Source organism: Carica papaya, chromosome 4 (genome assembly GCF_054855325.1).
Source record: "Carica papaya isolate Zhongbai chromosome 4, ASM5485532v1, whole genome shotgun sequence".
In the NCBI taxonomy this organism is placed as follows: domain Eukaryota; kingdom Viridiplantae; phylum Streptophyta; class Magnoliopsida; order Brassicales; family Caricaceae; genus Carica; species Carica papaya.
In genome coordinates, this window is record NC_142312.1 from 4,968,537 (window position 1) to 4,989,291 (window position 20,755).

The 20,755-nt window shown below is 30.0% G+C and overlaps 2 protein-coding genes and 1 pseudogene across 2 annotated transcripts; 1 reads left to right on the top strand and 2 right to left on the bottom strand.

Moving 5' to 3' along the window:
- The first annotated feature begins 11,804 nt into the window (after nt 1-11,804).
- LOC110822554 (uncharacterized) lies at nt 11,805-13,238 on the top strand. The gene has a single exon (XM_088217526.1). It carries the CDS (start codon nt 11,894-11,896, stop codon nt 12,905-12,907), a length of 1,014 nt encoding a protein of 337 aa, XP_088073652.1. The 5' UTR covers nt 11,805-11,893; the 3' UTR covers nt 12,908-13,238.
- LOC110822325 (protein ASYMMETRIC LEAVES 2 pseudogene) lies at nt 12,920-14,814 on the bottom strand (annotated as a pseudogene).
- Nucleotides 14,815-15,913: 1,099 nt separating this feature from the next.
- Nucleotides 15,914-20,369, bottom strand: LOC110822149 (large ribosomal subunit protein uL1z-like). Its single transcript, XM_088217527.1, has 6 exons — nt 20,233-20,369; nt 18,456-18,505; nt 17,437-17,656; nt 16,892-17,057; nt 16,356-16,561; nt 15,914-16,240 (listed from the first exon to the last, which is right to left on the bottom strand). Exons 2-6 carry the CDS (start codon nt 18,458-18,460, stop codon nt 16,187-16,189), a joined length of 651 nt encoding a protein of 216 aa, XP_088073653.1. The 5' UTR covers nt 18,461-18,505; nt 20,233-20,369; the 3' UTR covers nt 15,914-16,186.
- Nucleotides 20,370-20,755: the final 386 nt, after the last annotated feature.

Below are 20,755 nucleotides of genomic sequence, written 5' to 3' on the forward strand. Positions count from 1 at the left end.
CACAAAATATTAAGATTTTCTTTGAATTATTTCCAAAATATTCTTAGAATATACATACAATCAAGCCACATCAATATTTACGATTTAGATAAAATAACTCTCACAATTTTTTTTTTTTTTAAAAACCTACATCTTTTTCTGATATTATCTACATTTGCAAATTACATTTCGTGGTTAAATCTTTTAATGGCATTGTTATGACATTTCTCTATAAAACAAATTAAATGGTATAATGATTAAGTTATTTTTCATGGTACAAAATTTTCTTTCTCTAAAACTATTTGATTTCTCATTAATTCGAATTTAACATAATTTGAGTGATAGATATAGAATAAAGAATTATCCTTATTCTAACAACTTGTTCATCCTTAAATGAAGATCAAGTTTCATAACTAGAGCTGATAAAAGAGTCCTTCTAGTAATATAAATGCAAATTCTATTAAGTATAAGACAAGTTTTCTAAGAAGACAATCTCATCTACCCTTATGGAGGATGAAGTTTAATACCCTCAAGATGAACAATAAACTCTTTAGAAATAAAAAGAACTGGATAAATCTATTTAACGAGTTCAAATCGAATAAGTTATGAAGACTAGTTTGGTTGAATCGGTTACCGGTTCAATTGATTAGAAAACTAAAAAATCACTAGTGTGGTCAAGTGGAGGATATAGATGACAATTAGAGGAATATATAGCTCATATAGTCATCTTTAATAATGTTTATTAAGAGAAGAGAGAAAAATCATTATATTCTATTAGATTGTTTGATAGTTCTTCAAGGCTAATGACTTTACAATAGGCTTTGATCGCAACCGTTAGCTCTTTAAAGTTAGAGCCAATACTATAAGAATATAGACTGTAATATGAAATTGAGGTTACTATAATAGATACAAATATGTGATAACATATTTCTCAAGCTTTAATAACACATCCTAAGATGTTTTTTTAAGGAAGTAACGAGGGAAATAATGGTGTCTCTAACATACTATAATGACATGCAAGTCTAAGAGATGATCTTGCCAAATCAAGAAAATTGCGATGGGGTTTTTAATTTTGTTGGTCATAGGGAGTGCAGGTCCATGACAAGGGTTGTCAGCATTAGCATACCCCACAACTTCAATTGATTTGGGTGGAGTCGTTAATTATGAGAAGTGTGAATGGTAATAGAGTTAGAATTGAATATTGAAGTTGTAGTATTAGTGGATTTGAAAGATTTAAAAAATATTTAAAAAAATAAAAATAGATTAGAGTTATGATATTATACAGAGGATAATCGTGGAAATACTTTTTTTTTTCATTTGATTTAAGATGTCAAATAATTGCAATAATATTAATATAATAATAATAAATCATATATGACACTTGTATATCAATAACAATAAAATCAACATTCGAATAAGAAAATAAAGTAATCAGTTTCTTAAAAAAGATATACGCAGCATGTACAAACCGACTCAGACTGACAATTTTATAGTTGAAAATACACAATCAACTTCTTAAAACTGATACACACAGAATGCACTTATCAACTCGAAATAACAACTTTATAATAAAAAATATACTGACTATCCAGTTAAAAAAAATAATTTTGAAATACAAACTATATATGAAATGTGGATATATACATAACGTTTGAAATTCAAACTGAAGTTCATAGGATAAGAACAAGGTTACATTTATAATTAAAGGCTTATTATTTCTAAGAAATGATAAAAATAAAAAAAGTAAATTTATAGACAAATCAAGTAGAAAATTGATGAAATTATTTACGGCTTTAACTTTTTTTAAGTATTGCAAAGATTTTGTACATTCTCATAATTAAAAAGGTAAATTTCAACTTTAAATATTAATTATATATATATATATATATGAAACTAATTGCTGAATTACTGTAAAATAGAACTCAACATAATCAAAGTGAATATATTAATGTCGTGCCCTGAAATATTCTTTATTCTTTATGTTGGGATCAATACCGAAAATACTTGGCTCGTCACTTCTGATTAGGTAACATGCATGCAACCTTAACGCAACCATTTAATTTTAAGATAATAAAATATTATATGTATGTATGTATATACACACACACACAAACACACATATATTCTTGGGAATTTCAAATATATTCTATATATAGTTTAATTCTTTTTCTAATTTCTATTTTTCTCATTAAGTTAATTATCATCATATCCATAATTATTATTACATTTTTTTTTTCATAGTTTCTTGGTGTTCTTTTATTAAAAATTAAAAAAAAAAATTACTCACTCCCCAAATAATTCAATAATTAAGTGAAGCAGATAAAAAAAAGAATTTGAGCATCAACAAGGAATAGGAAGATGATTCCATAACATCTCATGATTTTACTACACTTGGAATATTTGATTTAATCACTTTTTTTTAAAAAAAAAAACATGTTTAATATTCGACGAGTATAATTCGATGGATTTCAAGAACTCTCTCCATCATTTGTCACTGTGTAAGCATAGATTACATTAATAATGTCATGCATATTCCATATAATAATGTCTGTAAGTTCATAATGGAACATAATTAAAAGTCGTGGGAATAAATTATTTAAACCTAATTACATTTTTAAGAGCTTAATTGAAATACTAATTCACCTTTCGCAGCCTTAATTAATTAGAAAATATGAGAATATTCGACCAAAATTATATTTGGATGTCTTCCCTTTATGGAAACGTTAATAATAACATGCATGCATGTTGGTTATATAATACACTTTCATTTCAACTTATTTTATGCCACAATTTGCTAAAACATTCCCCAACAGATTCTAATATCCCAAACTAAAGCATCTTTCATTAGATATACATATGTGTGATATATGTTTTTGCTATATATATATATATATATATCACTTCTTATTATATTTATGCATGCGTATATATATGGTTTTCTAGTATTTGTTCCGTTAGTCACTCATTTTTTTAAAAAAAATTCTCCATGCCCTTGATGCTAATTAAACATTATCTTTATATCTATGATAATCAGAATATTATTGTCAAGAGCGAGTAGTTTGATTGCAAATGAATGAAGTTGGAGACTCTCCAAAAAAAAATAATAAAAATTGCCCGTGATTCAAAAGTCTTTGATAGAGTTCGTTGAGAAATAATTCTTTGATACTAGGTATTGTTACGAAGAATAGTTTTCAGTTGAAAATATCGAAAGGTGTTTTTTTTTTTTTTTGAATTTGCACGTTGATGTTTGTTTTTGTAAATTAATAATTATATAATCTATAACATTAAGAAAACAATAAGGTTGGAAAAAATGTGACTTATTAAAAGGGGTGATGAAAAATTTGATTGTTGAAAATGGACTAGAGTGACAGTGGTGCAAGGGAAAAAGCCTGTACTATACAACATAAGAAAAGGTAAAAGATAACAGGAAATATAATATGCAAGTGTCAAGAAACCAAGTTAGCAAGAGTGAAAAGTGAGAGGGGTTTGTAAATGCATGAGGGGAGGGAAAGAATGGTATGAGAGATTAGATCACAAAATAATTGCATAATTTTCAATTGAACTCGCATGGTTATGGAGTTATTATAATGTTTAGGCTTTTTATGCTCATTAACCTCGCCTAAAGCTTTGCTAGTTCTTTGGAAACTTTGAATTGATCCTAGATGTCTATGGGTAAAAGAAGAGGTGTCTAGAGGGATTCAACTTCTTCAAGTTTGTTAAGTATGTCAAACTTGATTAAGCTAATAGAGCAATTAAATTCACATATTGAATCATGTAAGGTGCCAAATAGTTTTCTATTAGAATCTTTCGAAAAAAAAAAAAGCATCATGTTGTTCTAATGCTCATTCAGTAAGCTTTAAATCTAATAATATAACTTTCTTATATTACGAATCCTAAAGCCAAAAACTTCTCTTTGTTTTCTTTTGATGATTAAATTTCCCTATGCCTATAAGATGAGAACTCCATTTCTTCTCATGAGAATGAGATTTAAGCTAAGCAACTCTTTAATGTATCACACATAATCTAAAATACTTTCCTAATTTCAAGAACTCTTCTTAAAAGTATATCCTAGACGATAAATAGTAAAAGATATTTAATAAATACTAAAGAGAAACATTGAAACCCTAACCACGGAAACTTTTTTATATGGAGGAAGAGGACACGATGGTAAGGTTTTGTTTGTGAAAATTCCTAAAACCAAATTTTACTTTTTATGGAATTCTTATATTTGGTTTTGCTAGAAAATATCCTGATCATGAAAATAATTTTCATGGAAGATGAGCAAAACATGATCATGGAAAATGTTTTTCATGGAGAAAATCATCCTCTCACTTTTAGTTATTGTCTTCACTGAAAAAAAAAATATTCTCTTAGCCAAAACCCTAGGATAGCGAGGACTAGTGAGAATTTTTTCTCTTTTTTCCTATCTTCTTTCATCTTATATTAAACTCATCATTTAATTAATTCAGATTCCTAAAGGTGTCTACATGTGATTAACCTTATAGAATTAATTAATCTTATTACCTAATACTTAATATTCGCGTAGATACTAATTATAAGGTTCCTATATTATCTTCAAACGAGTAAAAATTCGATTAAGTTAATATATTTGACCTATTAGACTTAATTTTAAGGTACAATACCTTTTTTCAATCAAGAGTATCAATTTGCAACATAAGTAGATAAATCATATACATTAATTATGCTGAACATATAGATAATGAACGACATCTAACTATGCAATATTGAAGTTGTATTATGTCTCTATTCTCTTGATTGTTTTGGTCCTTGCCTTTGTTTCTTTTTCTAGTTCTGATTAAACTATTTGTGTTTATGAGATTTTGTGTTTGGTATTGTATATTTATTTTTCTCAATAAAATCTTTTACTTTTTTTCTTAAAAAAAATGGCATCTAAGAATATACCATAACTCCTATAATATAATGAATTTACTTCTTAAAGGATGAACTTGTTCATCAACAAGTATTATGCAAATCCATACCTTCTATATGTTATATTTCGAGAAAGACTAACTAAGATATTAAACGTATCGAACTTTTTTAACCAATTTTTAAAAATATTATATTATTTTAAATAAATTTTATATGATTTATAAAAAGATATTATTTAAGTCACATCATAAACTCTTAAATTATCAATATAACTTTTTGTTCATAATTTTAAATGTATTAAAATTGTAACATACTTATCGATTGTTATCAGAAACTACCAACGAATCAAAACTAGTCAGAATAATTTGATTTTGATATTTTTCACAACATTATAAGCTCGAGGTTAACTTAAATTTCAATTCGAATATTTTTCCAAGTTTGAGTTTGAATCTTTGGAAAAATAAAGAGTCCAAGCTTGATTAAAAAGCTCATAAAAAATCAAGCATCAACGCAGAGCTATAACACAAGAAGTAGCAGAAGCTTATTGTTCACATATAAATATGTGGGTACGTATATATATATATATATATATATATATATACGTATATATATATATATATATATCAATTGCGGGGCGTCATATCATTACCTAATTAAATTTTTATGGATCATTTAAGGGAATTATCTATAAAAAAAAAAAAGGTTTTGTTTCTTGCACTCCTCCATCTGACTCCATATCGTTATCATCTACATATTGGATGTTAATTAAATACATCAATAGCATCACTTTCTATTTACATATGACTCATTTTTCTTTTTAAGAATATATATATATATATATATATATATATATACATACATACATATATCTTTAATAGGAGTCTCAAACGTATTATATGCTATATTAATTAATTAATGTATCCCAAAATCAGGTTACTTGTAAATCATCAAACATCTAACCAAACATATATATATATATATATATATATATATATATACCTTATAAGAGTCATTTAAAAAAAAAATTTCTTATAATAGTGCCCATTATTTTTTTATTGGAAATTTCTTATTTTCTATTTAAGTATTACTTTTTTATTAAAAAATCATAAATTTTATTAATTATGTCACACAAGTAAGACATAATTTTCTTAAAAAAAACTCATATAACTAAACTTTTTGATAGTAATTCGAAAATATAATTCAATCTTATATCTTTATAGAAAAAGAAAAAAAAAATACCCAATATCTATCAAAGAATAATTAATATGTCAAGTATACATTGTGAGATTTAATTCACAATAACAATGAATTACAGATCTGTATATGTATAAGTATATATACGTATGTATGATTCGAAAATAACATAATACGATATCCTTTTTTCATAATTAAATAATACAAAATTGGTTTAAAATAATATTTAATTGGTAATTAACCTTAATTGGTTGCACGAATGATATAAACTGCTGATATTAGCAACAGGTAGAGAAGAAATTAGAAGTTGTTTATTAGTATCTTAAGAATCATAACTTTTTATAATGGTGTAGTACTGGAGAGAATATATAATTATAATACCACAAGAATAAGACAAACTATGAGTTATTCATTTATGGGATGACCTAATTGAAAAGATCATATGGCATATACATGGAGTATGGACCTTCCATACCTCCACTCCCGATGGTAAATTCGAGTCCATGTCTACCATTAGGAGGAGCTAAATCTTTTCTTAATATATATATTATATATATATATAAGTCGATCAAAGTATAATAAATATATCTATATCTATAGACACATATCTGTATGTCGTTTTCTTTTCATGTATGGATGAAACTGTATCCATATCTAGATATCCTGACCAAAACCCAAAAGCATGCGTCCAACATTTAGTGCTCAGTAAGTTCTCCATTAAAATATCTTATATACCTAGCTTCATTATATATATACATATATATATATATATTGCAGCAAGATGAGCAGGCTGAGGTTGAGACAATCTTGTGGTTGTAAATGAATTCAGTGAAATTTACTTGTCCATTTTTAGTGGTTAATGACAATTAAAGCAGTATTTATTTAACCTCCAATGTTGATCAAGTTCCTGTCTACTAAAAATAATGATTATAATCCAACGTTACCATCGGTAGACAAATTATAACACCAGAAATGACATCGCCCTTGATTACAATCAAAGTGTATGATACTGTTCATAATTAATTATTTATTTTTAATTAAACACACTAATCTTTCAATGAATAGAGATTAGTTTACTTAAGGATAAGGTATGTTTTTAATTTTATTTTTATAATTCGAATTTACTTTTTTGTAAGTTACACTTCAAGAAAATAATTTTTTGATGCAGATGATTTGCAACAGATAAAAAACCACTGCAAAATAGAAATTCATACTATATCATTTTATAACGTTTTTTAAGCGGCTGTCGGTCATAAATATGATTTTTAATATTTAAATAAAAAAAAAATTCATAATTTCATATACTTAGTCGCTTCCTTTAGTTTTCTAGCCATCTATTGTTTTATCTTGTTTTGTCTTCTTCCTCAGTGTCTCTTTCCTTAGCCACCACGCTTTATCATCATTATCAGTCGCACCTCTTTTTACTTCATTAATTCCTCGTCCATAGCCATCCTTTATGACTGTTGTGCCTCCTCTTGACTCATAGTCATTTGCCTCTTTCTTTAGGCCTACTTCTTAAACTCACTTCTCTTCTCTTCACCTCAAACTCATCTTTCATCTTCATATAATGGGATCATTCAATCTATTATAATCAAGCCAACTCGATCTATCTATTCCGTCATTTATCTCTTTTTCATCAGTCTGTAGAATTAGTTTTTTAAAGTATAAAAGTTATTTCCTCTATTAATTTTTTTTTATTATTATTTGTAATTCTCATATATTTTTTGTTTCTTCTCTGAGAAATTAAGAGGAAGTAGGAAAAATTCAAGACTGTTGTGCCTCCTCTTGACTCATGGTCATTTGCCTCTTTCTTTAGGCCTACTTCTCAAACTCACTTCTCTTCTCTTCACCTCATACTCATCTTTCATCTTTATGTAATGGGATCATTTAATCTATTACAATCAAGCCAACTTGATCTATCTATCCCATCATTTGTCTCTTTTTCATCAGTCTCTAGAGTTAGTTTTTCAAATTATAAAAGTTATTTCCTCTATTAATTTTTCTTTTTTTATTATTATTTGTAATTCTCATGCATTTTTTGTTTCTTCTTTAAGAAATTAAGAGGAAGTAGGAAAAATTCAAGACTTATATTAGAAGACAATTGAAACAGGACTTTGCAGAGTGAGATTAAGAATGTCACTGTTAATATTACATTAAATTTGTTAGACATTAGTATGATATAATTAGGATTTGCAAAAACTCAGTTAATAATATTTTGATATTTTTGTTAAATAACATATTATTTTTGTAGATATTAAATATTTTCTCATCTTAAAAAATATGAATTTGACAATATACATATATATATATATATATTTATGAAATATAATTATGGGCACTTGTAAGTGGTGCGAAAAGACTGTTGCTAAAATTGAAATGAGATGCTTTTACTGCAATCCTTTCGCTACGGAATTTCATTTCTGCCGGTAAAAAGTCAAAGTGAAAACTTTAAATGGAATTGTGAGATATGTTGACGAAGTATTGTTTAGTAAATCAAATTCTTCTAACAAAATCTAAAAATATCTCTTAATCAATGAAATTGTATATAATAATGTTTAAATAATTGATTATCTTAAAAAATTTAAATAAACGTAATCTAATTAACTCAAAACATTATATTTAAATAATTGATAGAAAAATCACCATCAGATAGCATACATTGAACTAATTATAAGTGTAAATATTGATTGATAAGCGACTTAGTTGAGTGGATATTCAGTAAAAAGGTGAATAAAAAAGATTGAATATAAATTGGGTAATGGTGAAAACAGTAGAAAAGACATGAACCAAATTAAAATCATAGGTTATAATTGAACTGTATTAATATATATATATATATATATATATACATATGGAGGAAAATAAAATTAATTTGTTCCCCTCAGGTATGGCACCAGACCATCTGCAGCCAATTAAATGGATGATCAGTGGGTTGTAAATATGGACTAAAACGGGTAAGTGTCTGCCTCAGTTGGATTCCATGACCAATATACATATGCATATACATATATACCTATACATATACATGTACATATACATATTATATTAGGGTCAGATTATTATAACTTGGGGCACCTTATCAATAATTTGGTAACGATGTTGATGTTGGGATCAGTGGAATCTGACTATTTCCCAGACCTCACTCTTTACTCGTAAAATAAAATAAAATGCAGAAAGCCATGATAAGTCATTGTTTATATTATATCATATGTGTGTGTGTGTGTATATATATATATATATACACACACACACAATATATTTACATGTCAAATAAATAAATAAAGTGGATTTCATGACGTTAATTAATTGGGTCATGATACGTCCGGTCACGTTTCACAATTGACCTACTTTGGTTTTGGCAACCCTTGGCTGCTTCGCATTAACGTTTCACCCCCATGCTCTACACACACACACACACACATATATATATATATATACAAAATATTGTAACATCAATGAGGTTAAGTACACGTAATTACATTTCTAATAAGTATATCTAGGTATGCGCCTATTTATATATAGGTTGTCGTTTATTGTCATGCATTAAGTACTGGATTAGTATTTCAAGAACTGCACGTAGCTCTAGCTCTATATATATATATATATACACACACACTCTTAAATACATATGCATATATATCGTTAAATAATTAGATACGTGTTCCATACAAATTAATACATGAAATAAAAGTGAAAAATAATATTATAATTAGCAGGCTAAAAAAAAGGTGGTACGTTTAATGTTGGTGATGGAAATTAATTAGTAGTATGGTATATACGTATCATCAATATAAACTTTATTTGTGATGTAAGCTAAATCTTTTCATATAGTTAAATTATAATTAAAGGATCAGAGATAGTGCTGCCCTACAAATATATATATATGCGTGTGCGTGTGTGTGTGTGTATATATATATATATATGTATATATTAAATTGGTTTTTGGTCTAAATTTAATTTAATGAGAAATTAATTAAATATTATGGTTTGTGGAAGGAGGTGTTAAGAGGTCATGCTTAACAGTTGTATTCCTCCTACGTACCAACCCTTTTTTATTTCACTTTATAACTTTACAATTAGTTTTTGCACTTAATGCTTCTGATTAAGACTTGTTTGGAGGCTAATGGATCCCTCGAAACGTGAACAATTTGCCTTCACAACAAATTATACATACACACACACACACACACACACACATATATATATATATATATATATATATATAACGATCGAGAGAAAGCTGCAAAAAGCAAGTCTAGTATGGGGTTCAATGGGTTGGTAGCACGACCTAAATATAATCCGGTCTACCATGAAGAGAAGTAGATATACAAGAACGTATTTAATAATATATATGCGTGTATATAGAATATATTAAGGAACATTAACAAGAAAAAGAGAGAATTAGGACAAGCAAATTAACGTGACCTAATTTTCTCACATGCTACAAGCTTCAGTCAGTCAGTCACCAAATCCATTGATTATCATAAAAATAACGATTAGTTTCTGTCATGCATGGCTATATATATGCGTATGATATGTATGTATGTATGTATATTATGTTCACTTGTACTCTATGATAAGAAAAGATAAGATTTTAGATTCGCCAACTAAATATTGTGTGGCTTATTATTAACTATAATCTACCTGATTATGTTGTAATTAAATTCACGTAGATCAGATTTATATAATGGAGAATGAGATTGCTTTCAAATTTACGCATGCTTGATTGATTGGATCGTTCTCCTCCCTCGATTTTACAAAAAAATTGAGGTTAAATAATGCATAATATAATAAAATCAAGTATTTATTCCATGATGTAAATTAATTAAATTAAAATTTTAATTATATATTTATTAACGTATTAATAAAATTATTATATTTTTCTTTCTAAATTTGATTATGAGTAAGCATAATCATATGGTACGAGAAAAATGTTTCTCTCCATTGATTTTCTTATAAAGCAAGCACAAATTATTGAATTCATCGTTAACGTCGTGACGTTTTAATGTCTTTTTTATCATTGATTGTAAAAGTTAATCACGATCGTAGAATATTTTTTTAATATTAAAAAAATAAAAATAATTAACATATTTTATTGAAATAAAAAGATTTAGATAAATGACATAATATTTTTATTATAAAATTAAATATTCATGTTTAAATCATTTTATTCACTTTGTCTAAAAAAAATTATAACTTTCTATAAATATGAATATTTATCTATTCATCTATCTAAAATGGATTATTGTATATATATTATATTATTTTTTTAAAAAAAAAGATGGACCATATAAATTTTGGACTTTATTGGTTTAGATTGAATTTGGATTATATTTAATCTTTGATCACTATTTCTAGTATAAGATTTTGTTGTTGATGTATAAATTAATAAATAATATGATAAATTACAACATCATTAAATATACTTAAAATTAATATCTTATTAAAAAAATAATTTTGACTTTTATCATATATAAATTATGTTATATTCAAAATTAAAATCTTGTATTCCAACAAAACATAAATAAAAATAATTACTTAAAAAATTAAATTATATATTAACTTGCTGTAATTAATTTAATTAAACGAATTTAATCATTATGTTATTCTTCTTTGACCCCTTAAATCGTAATAATTTGTTAAGATTAAGTTTAATTCGATAATTATAATATCAACAATATATTAATAAAAAATAGTTAAAATTTTAAATTAAAAAAGAAGAAAAAGAGATTGAAAAAAAAAAAAACCAGAAACTCGTAATTACAGTAATTACAGCGGGGAGTCATCTTCCTGAAGCAGAGCCAATTGGTTCCAGAAATCCGGGGAAGAGATGAAGATATCTCTCAAGCTCCAAGGTGACCAGCAGCAACAGAATCCAATCCTCAAAGCCAAATTACCTTTAACCATCTTCAACCGTCCTTTCGTTTCAGCCCTCACCACCACCACAACCACCACTTCCTCCTCCTCCTCCACCTCCACCTCCAAACCCCAACCCAACTCTTCAGATCTCTGCTTTTCTCTCTCCACGCACTTCCCTTCTGGTCCTTCCCTCAAATTATCTTACATTCCTTCCTCAACCCCTTTCTCTGTTTCCCTCAAATCTGGCCTTGGCCTCCTTGGTTCACCACGCGACTCTCCTCTTATCTTCTCTGCCACCTTCTCTTTCTCCCCCACAAACCCTACCACTCTCATCCCTTCTTTTTCTCTCCACTTCAAACCCTATTTCGGCCATTTCTCTCTTCACAAGACTTACTCCTCAAACCATAAATCCGACTCCGATTCTGCCTCCCCCTCCGCTTCTCCAGTCCCTTTATTCTCTGGGTCATCATCAAATCCTGACTCTGCAAATGGGTTGGTCTCCGATGTTCCTTCGGGTTGGCAGGAATTGAAATTGGAACCTTTTTCTAGCAGTGAAAGCGCATTTGGAAACGCTAACCCTAATCGTACGGATAGTGGAATTGGGTCTTTTACAGAGAGGTCGTTGGTATGGGAAAATACCAAGAAAGGCGGGTTTAACTCCGGAGTCTCAGTTATGGCACGGACGGTATTACCGGTGACGAAGAGGGTGATGATAAATTTGCGATGGGGGATTAACGGTAATGTAGATTCATGGTCCAAGATGCCATATTTGACGCTGAACAAGATAGGATTGGAGCGGGTTGAGGCGGTGAAGAAGGTGGAGAAGAAGGAGACGAGCGATGGTGAAAATATGGGTGATATGGAGTTGGCGAAGGGAATGTGTTCTTTGTTGAGGAAAGATTTGGAGGCGTTGGAGGAAGAAAATAAGGCCATGAAGCAATGTTTAGAGGAGATAAGAGTAGGACTTCATCCAGGAATTTTGTGAAGAAGAAGGAATCTACGCCGTTGAATGGAAATTCAAGCGAGTTTGAGAAGATGGAGGGGCAACAGAAGTGTTGAAGAGGAGAAGGGTCTGAGAGAATGGAAGAGACCTGTAATTCATACGAGCAGCACTGAAAGTGAGTTGCAGAAAGCTATTAAGGCTTCCTCTTAACTAATGTTTAAAAAGTTTGCAGCTTATGATTTACTTCCTAGCCGTTTCTTGGAGATATATGTACATAACGATGGATCTTCTGCTTCTGAATTGATGATGACCATGTTTTCCTTGTATTCTATTGCAATGATGTTCGAAAGATACGATATAATTTGGTTTTCAAGCATTTCTATATTTACTTTACAAATCTTGGGTAAAGCTCAAGTAAGTTGTTTTTCTGGGAAAATTATAATTTCAATGGCTTTGCATGGCAAGGTGCATTTAGTTGGTCACCTGTCCAAAACTTCTATGCTTCCTTTTTTCTTATAATGTTGGTGAAGAACAGTGTAAATACTGGTTGTAACACGTATTTTGGATTATCTAAACTAGTTTGCCGGATTATGAGGGTAGGAGAGATCATCAACTTCCATCTAGGCAAAGAAGGAAAAGAAAAGAGGGTAGATATTGGGAGTTTGAGAAGGCTTGGATGTAAGAGTTGATTATAAGAAGAATTTAGTGGACTTAGATTAATATGTTGACGGAATTGTAAAGCTTTTGATCTTCATGATATTCCTTAGAACATACTTTTATTCTTAAAAAAAATTATCATTATATATTACTCGTTTTATATGAAAATATACAAAAATACATTACTCGAACTCATAATCTTTTATAAAATGAAAAAAAAAAATATAACAAATATGTAATCAACAAAGTAAAAGATGGAAGGGAAATAATTTTGTTTTGATGATCATCAAGACCAAAATTGTGCCTGCAAATTAATTAACTAAAGTTATTATGAAAACTGTGTAAATCCTTGCAATCAGCAACTTAAAAACCCAATTCTCATCTCTTTTTTCTTTTCTCCTCCTAATTTCTAATAAAGTTAAAGCACAAAAATCCCACATTCTCACATCAACAACATTCCAGAATACATAGAAAACTAAGCTTCAACAAGATTGGAATTGCTCCTGTTGTCTCGAGCAGAGCTTAATTTAATCTGCTCGATGCGTTTGAATGCGATAAGAAGTTTCGAACCCACTAGTACCTAGAGCCAACGACCCTAACAAGGGATTAATATTGCTATTATTGTTAATACTACTGTTATTTTTTTGGCCGAAACCAGTTGTGGCCACCGACCCAGTCGACGTCTCAAACCCACTGTTGCTAAAACTCACAAGCTCGGCCTGCTGATCATAACTCCTAAACATCTCCTGATGCTGATGATGATGTTGATCATTCACCCCTTGCAATTCAAATATTTGCTGCTGCGTCTGCCCACCACCATGACTAGTCTGATCCATCATCGGCATCATCATGTTATGATTCATCAAAGGCGACGATCCGACACCCAGATGGGATTGCGGCCGAAATGCTGCTCCCGGAGGAGCTTGGATAGTAGGAAGCATGGCCGGTAGACCAATGTAATTAGACAAGTCTTTCTTGGCAATCAATAGATTGTTCTGAATTTGTTTAAGCCTGTGTTGGAGAATAGAGATGAGACCGACACAACCGTAGACAGGGTCTCGGAGCCTTGCCTCGGCCTCGTAAAAAAGAGAATTGACGGCATCTTCTCGGTGGGCGGTATTGAGTTCGTTGAGGATCTTGGCGACATTGCTTGCCCCAAATACTTTGTGGACGTAGGCAAATTTCTGAGGCTGATCCGGTGGGAAATATGGCGCAAACACACATTCTTGCGTACATTTTCGTCGTAGAAACTTGCACGCAGCGCATGGCGAGTTGGACGAGGACGATGACATTTTCCTTTTCTTCTCTTCCAAATCTACCACAGTTCCATAACTTTTTATATCATATATTGATGAATGTATAAATTTATTCACAGAAAAAAATCTACAAAAATTTTTCCGAAATAAAAATTATCAGTGCATTAAAAATGCTTGGATGGTTATTGTTAATTTATTAAAAAGAAAAGAAAGAAATAAGATTTTATTATGATAATAATGGAAAGCAAATAAGAAACAGATACGATAAGTTTAATAAGGGAAAAGGAAAGATTCGCGGAAAACAAACAGGAAAGTTGAATGGAAATGAAAAATTTATGATGATAAGGGTAATGATCTGACCAGCAGAAATATCGCCAACCTCCAAACATGGCAGACTTCGTCTCTCAGTGATAGAGAGAGAAGCAGAACAGAAAATAGTTAAAGTCAAATCACTATTAAATGCAATAGAAATTTTGGTCTACGTACAGATCCGCTTTTGATTCCAGAAGAACAGAATGACAATATCTAAAACCATATCCTCACGTATATATACATACATATATATATATATATATGTCTTCTTAGAAGAACTGAAATAAAGAATGTCTTCTTTTTTGTATTGGGATTATAATTAATTCTTATGGAACGTGGAATATTGATTACTATATATATATATTTTTAATGTTTCAGTTGTATTTAGTTATTTGGTGAAATAAGCAGCATTCGTATATCACAATATACATATATATATATGTATGTATATTCAATAACAAGGATGTTGATCTTAGTGAAAGACGAAATAGAGAGATAAGGATTGAAATCTTCAAACAGATGGTATAATATCTTTAGTATATTAAATATAAAATTTAATTTAAAAATTTCTTGAATTTACTTCTCAATTCTTGAGATATCTTATACTTAACAAGAAAGTTCATGAAGCTTTTTATTCAGCTATAACCAAGTAAAAGAAACATATCTGAAAATTTTGGGTAATTCTGAGCATTATCAAACATTTCTTCAATTTAGAATGATCATTATATGTTTGCTCCTTTGGAACAAGGAAAATTGTTGGTCCCATTTCATGAATAAGCTAAATTACTGTGTGGAAATCCTCTTCCCCTACTTCACAAGAAAATAAAAGAAATTTGTAATCATAATGAAAGCAATATTTTTTTCTTAGGTGCCAAACAACAAAATGCACCATAAAAGATACAAAAAGACAACCAAAACTTGAAATTCAATCCTCCTGTATCTACCAAAAAGGTAATATAGAAGTCAAACATTGTAAGATTTCTACCATCCAACTTAAGAAAGAGAAAACATAACTTGAATGACCTTTCCACGATCCTTACTTGGAGATAGACCTGATCACTGTGAAGCACAACTCCAAGACAACCCGTATAGGAATTTAGAAAACACGATTTGATGTACCCATTGTACTCTTCAGATACAAGCACCTGACCTGCATTCCCCATTGAATTCTGATTGAAATGTACAAAGATGCAAAAGGAAATTTCACCTAGAAAAATAACAGAGCCAAAGATTCAACAAGAGACACGAGTTTATTCTAAACTTACATTTTGCCAATTTTTCTTCAATAAGGAAACAAGGAAATTGACACTCATCTGAACATTCTGAAAAATCTGTTTCTCTTCCATAGCACAGTTCCCAACAGCTACTCCCATGCAGAGAACCTTCTTCAGCTGGAACTTCACTGTGGCCTTGATTTCATTGACTTTAGACTCAAGAGATTCTTGGTGAGTAACAAGAGTAGGGAATTTTCCTGTTCTTGAACATAAATAGACAAGTTAACAAACAAAGATGTCAATTCAAATAAGCTCAGAGAGAATGATAGGGAGGTTTATTCATAATATCCAATTTGCAATGCATTCATGAAACTTGGCCTCCCTTCAAGGTGTGCTATTCATGCATCAAATTGCAACCCAACCAAGGGGGCAACAAATTTTTAAATCAACAAAATTGAGAGAAAATTCCACTAACCTAGCATCACAACATTTAACATGATAGTGCTCTGCAAAATCTGAATGATAACATCAACAGGTAACAGACACCAGATATGGTTATACTTGACACTCTGAAAACAGACACTTGCCTGCCTTGTTGAGACCAGGGCCAAGAAGACGTGGAATTTGCTTGATAACTGATTCTGATGCTAAGAATGCATGGTACTTCTTGGCAAGCTTCTTAACCAGTTTCTTATTCTTATTTAGTTTCTTCAAGCCTTCCACATCCATATAATCCAAACCTGTCTTTTCTGCCTGCAGCGTTTGCATCAAAGAATAACCTTCAATTTTCATTGTACATACATTGAATATAAGAACTAACTCTAATTAACACAAATTTCTCTTTATGGTTAAAAGACAAAAAGATAGATAGAAGGCTTAAAACAAAAACAAAAAATTTACAAACACCAAAAACATAGCCATGTTAGCCAACAATCAGTGGAAGAGAAATCTTAGAAAATATAGAACAGAATACACCAAAAAGAAAACATTACCAACCCAACAGAAGAAAGAACCATCATAAAGAAAAGTTCAATGTGAAACCAAAACTTACTGCATTAAAAGAGAGCATAGTGGAGGATAATTTGAAGTGGAACCAACAGTTTAATCATATCCAAATGGAGCAGAATTTTACCTCTTCCACATGTTGAGCGTCTCCAAGCATGCAGACCTTCATCTTTGGGCGGGGAATGTGTGGCAACTTCACAGAACCACTGAAACGTTTGTCCTTTTGGGGATCATAGTTCTTTAGCCCAATCTGGAGTTCAATGGTCTCAGTGAAGTTCCGCTTCTTCTCTTTTGAAGCATTCACGATAGTGGAGATTGCTTCCCTCAGTGCATCACTCTGAAGCTTACTATAGTATAAGAAGCAGAATATAGATTTAAAACATGAAAATCACATTAAAAGAAAGTCAGAAACATGAAGGTTAATAATAAATAATGAAAGAGTGAAAAAACACAAAGCAAAAATTATCACAATAAATAAAAAGTCATCAGTTTAGAAACTTCAAGGATTCAAACTTTGGGAACAACAAAGTTTTGGAAAACAGGGTGTCATAAACCAGTGAGATAGAAGTTTATTAATTCACTTCCTTTTAGTTTATAACCTCAAAAATTTGCTGGATAACATAAACTTGACAAGTTAGCAACTCAATAACTACCTTAGTGTAGGCACCGCAAGGACTATCCTAATAAAAGTAGCAGAACTATGTTCCAAATAAAAGTGTTACAATAAAGGTCAGCAAACGTAAGTTCCACATGAAAGTATTACAAGAAACATCAGGAGTTTATTCGTACTAAAAATTTGTCTACGCAATGTGAACGTATCGTTGCTGCCTATCAGCAAAACACAAAAACAGTGGCATTCTTGACTTCTAAACATCAGGAGTTTATTCGTACTAAATATTTGTCTACGCAGTGTGAACGTATCGTTGCTGCCTATCAGCAAAACACAAAAACAGTGGCATTCTTGACTTCTCCATTTATTATTCATATTCACTAATCACCATGAAAAATATAATAGATGTAATAGTAGAAATGAGATAAAAAGCATAAACCATAAGGACTGTGACTGTGTTTGTACATATATATACACACACAGAGTACAATGAACAAGGGCAGAGTAAATGAAGAAAACAAGCATAGCGTGCGTACCTCATACTGAGAATTTGGATTTTACAAGCCCAATCCTAGTGATCTGCTTTCTGTTAACAAATAAATCAAACATGTAATATAATGAGAAGATCTCTCAAAAGCAAATTCAAGAAATCTATTAACACCTTGATAATATTTTCTTTGAAATAAATCTATTAACACCTTGATAATATTTTTCACTCAATCTTGACTTTTTCATCCAGCTCTTATCGATTTGACAATATATCTACCATTATTAAATAAAACAACTACAAGTAATATTTTCTTAAATTTACATAGACTTATCATATATATAAATACACATGATATTAATAAACATCAAGCAATTCACAGCATGGAAACACAACTTTAGGAAACACAAATCTGACTGCTAACTGACGAGTATTTCCCCTATTGCAATGTAAAGCATGAAATGCGAAGTAATATATCTATATTGATAAACTGACAAAGTTCAGTGATGTATAACTTTCTTTTAGTCTACAGCAAGCACACAATTTAATGCTAAAACAATAAAATGGATGGCTGATTAAAGAGGGACTCCATTATCAGGCAGTTAGAGACCAATCACCTAGAATGCCACCAATTAATGAGTAATCCACCACAATATCAAAGCAATATGCTATTTTTTTTAGATAAAAAGTATAAACAATATATAAATACAATAGCACCAAGAGGATGCAACTCATGTACAAAAGATATTTACAACTCAGTTAAACTATCTATGACATGTCCAAAATCTTCTACCCTATACATGTGCCCCAAAAAAATATAGTCAAAATAATGATACCAACTATCTTTAATTTTTGCCATATCGCTCTCCACCCCTTCAAAATCTCTCATATTTCTCTCTTTTCAAACCATCTATAGAATAGTCAATCAGATAAGTTTTAAAAATTTCTTCTTTTTACAAACCCCACCCCAACCCAACTAAGGTCCGGCAGACTAGACAATGGACCATAAATTATAAGCAATGGGACACCATAAAAAAAGGATGATTGCAGGTCTCAGCCGCTCTTTTACATAAACAACGAGCATTCACTATTACTCTTCCCCTACTCATCGGCTTGTTAATGGTCAAAGCAATATGCTAATGTTTTGCAAATAAATATCAACAAGTACATATGAAAATTTGAATCAGGGAAAAGAAAACTTCTCTTTTCTTCCTCTTAAATCCCTTCTCTGATTATCCTCAAAAAAATTTCTCTAAAATAGCAAAACTGTTAGAAAAACCTACGTTTTGCTTCCTCCCAATTTCTATTCTTTCTCGCCAATCGCCATTTGTCAACAGTTCTGTTTTCTTCTTTTTTTTCCCTTCATTCAATGCAACTTCATCTTCATCTTCATCATCACTAAACCAAATTTCCCTTCATTCATAATGACACCCAGCCTTGTTTTTCATTTCCTTCCATCTCCAGATTTATATAGATACATATATATATATATATATCCGGCATCTCTGCTTTTGGGCAACTAATCCCTTGTTTTCAATATCCTCCCTCTGTTTTTATAAATCTTTTGATCAAACACCCCCGCCCCCATTTTGTTCGTCATCATTCATAACCTACCGGTAGTACTCAACCTGTTTACAAAAAAGGCAAAAAAAAGAACGAAAGGGATTTGGAATCTACCCTTTTCATTTCGAACATAATGCAAGTTACATAAAGAAAAATTAAAACAATAGCAATTAGATTTCCAATTTTCGAATAAAATGCAAGTAAATAGCAAATATACGAGAATAAAAAGACTGACGAAGCGGCCAAAGGAAGAGGTAGCTGACCTCTGGAACTTGGATTCGTGCTCGACGGGGTTGAGGTCGGCGAGAATTTGATGCTTGCTCTTAACGTCGACGGCGGGAAACTAGTGAAGAATAAGCAGAGAGACACATGGAGTGAAATAAAATTAGGGTTATTTTATTTATTTTTATTTTTATTTTTATTTTTATTCTATTTTAATATGTAAAAGACTTTTATTTAGAAAATTGCCCACAAATTCTCTTTCTTTTTAGTGTAATAAATATATTCATTTAAAATAATATTCAGTACTTACACTATAAATTAATTTGAAAAAAAAAAATATTTACTTTTAAATTTTAAGTTTAATTTTATTAAAAGGTAAAAATAATTAATATTTTTATTTTTCAATCAAACAGTTACTTAACTCTTTACGAAATTTATTAATTAAAAGTTTACACAAAATGTTCAATCATTTTTATTAATTTAATATTTTATTTTAAAATTAAAATAATGAGTTAAACTAACACCATTAACTAAAAATTAGTCATAAATATTATGAATGAATAA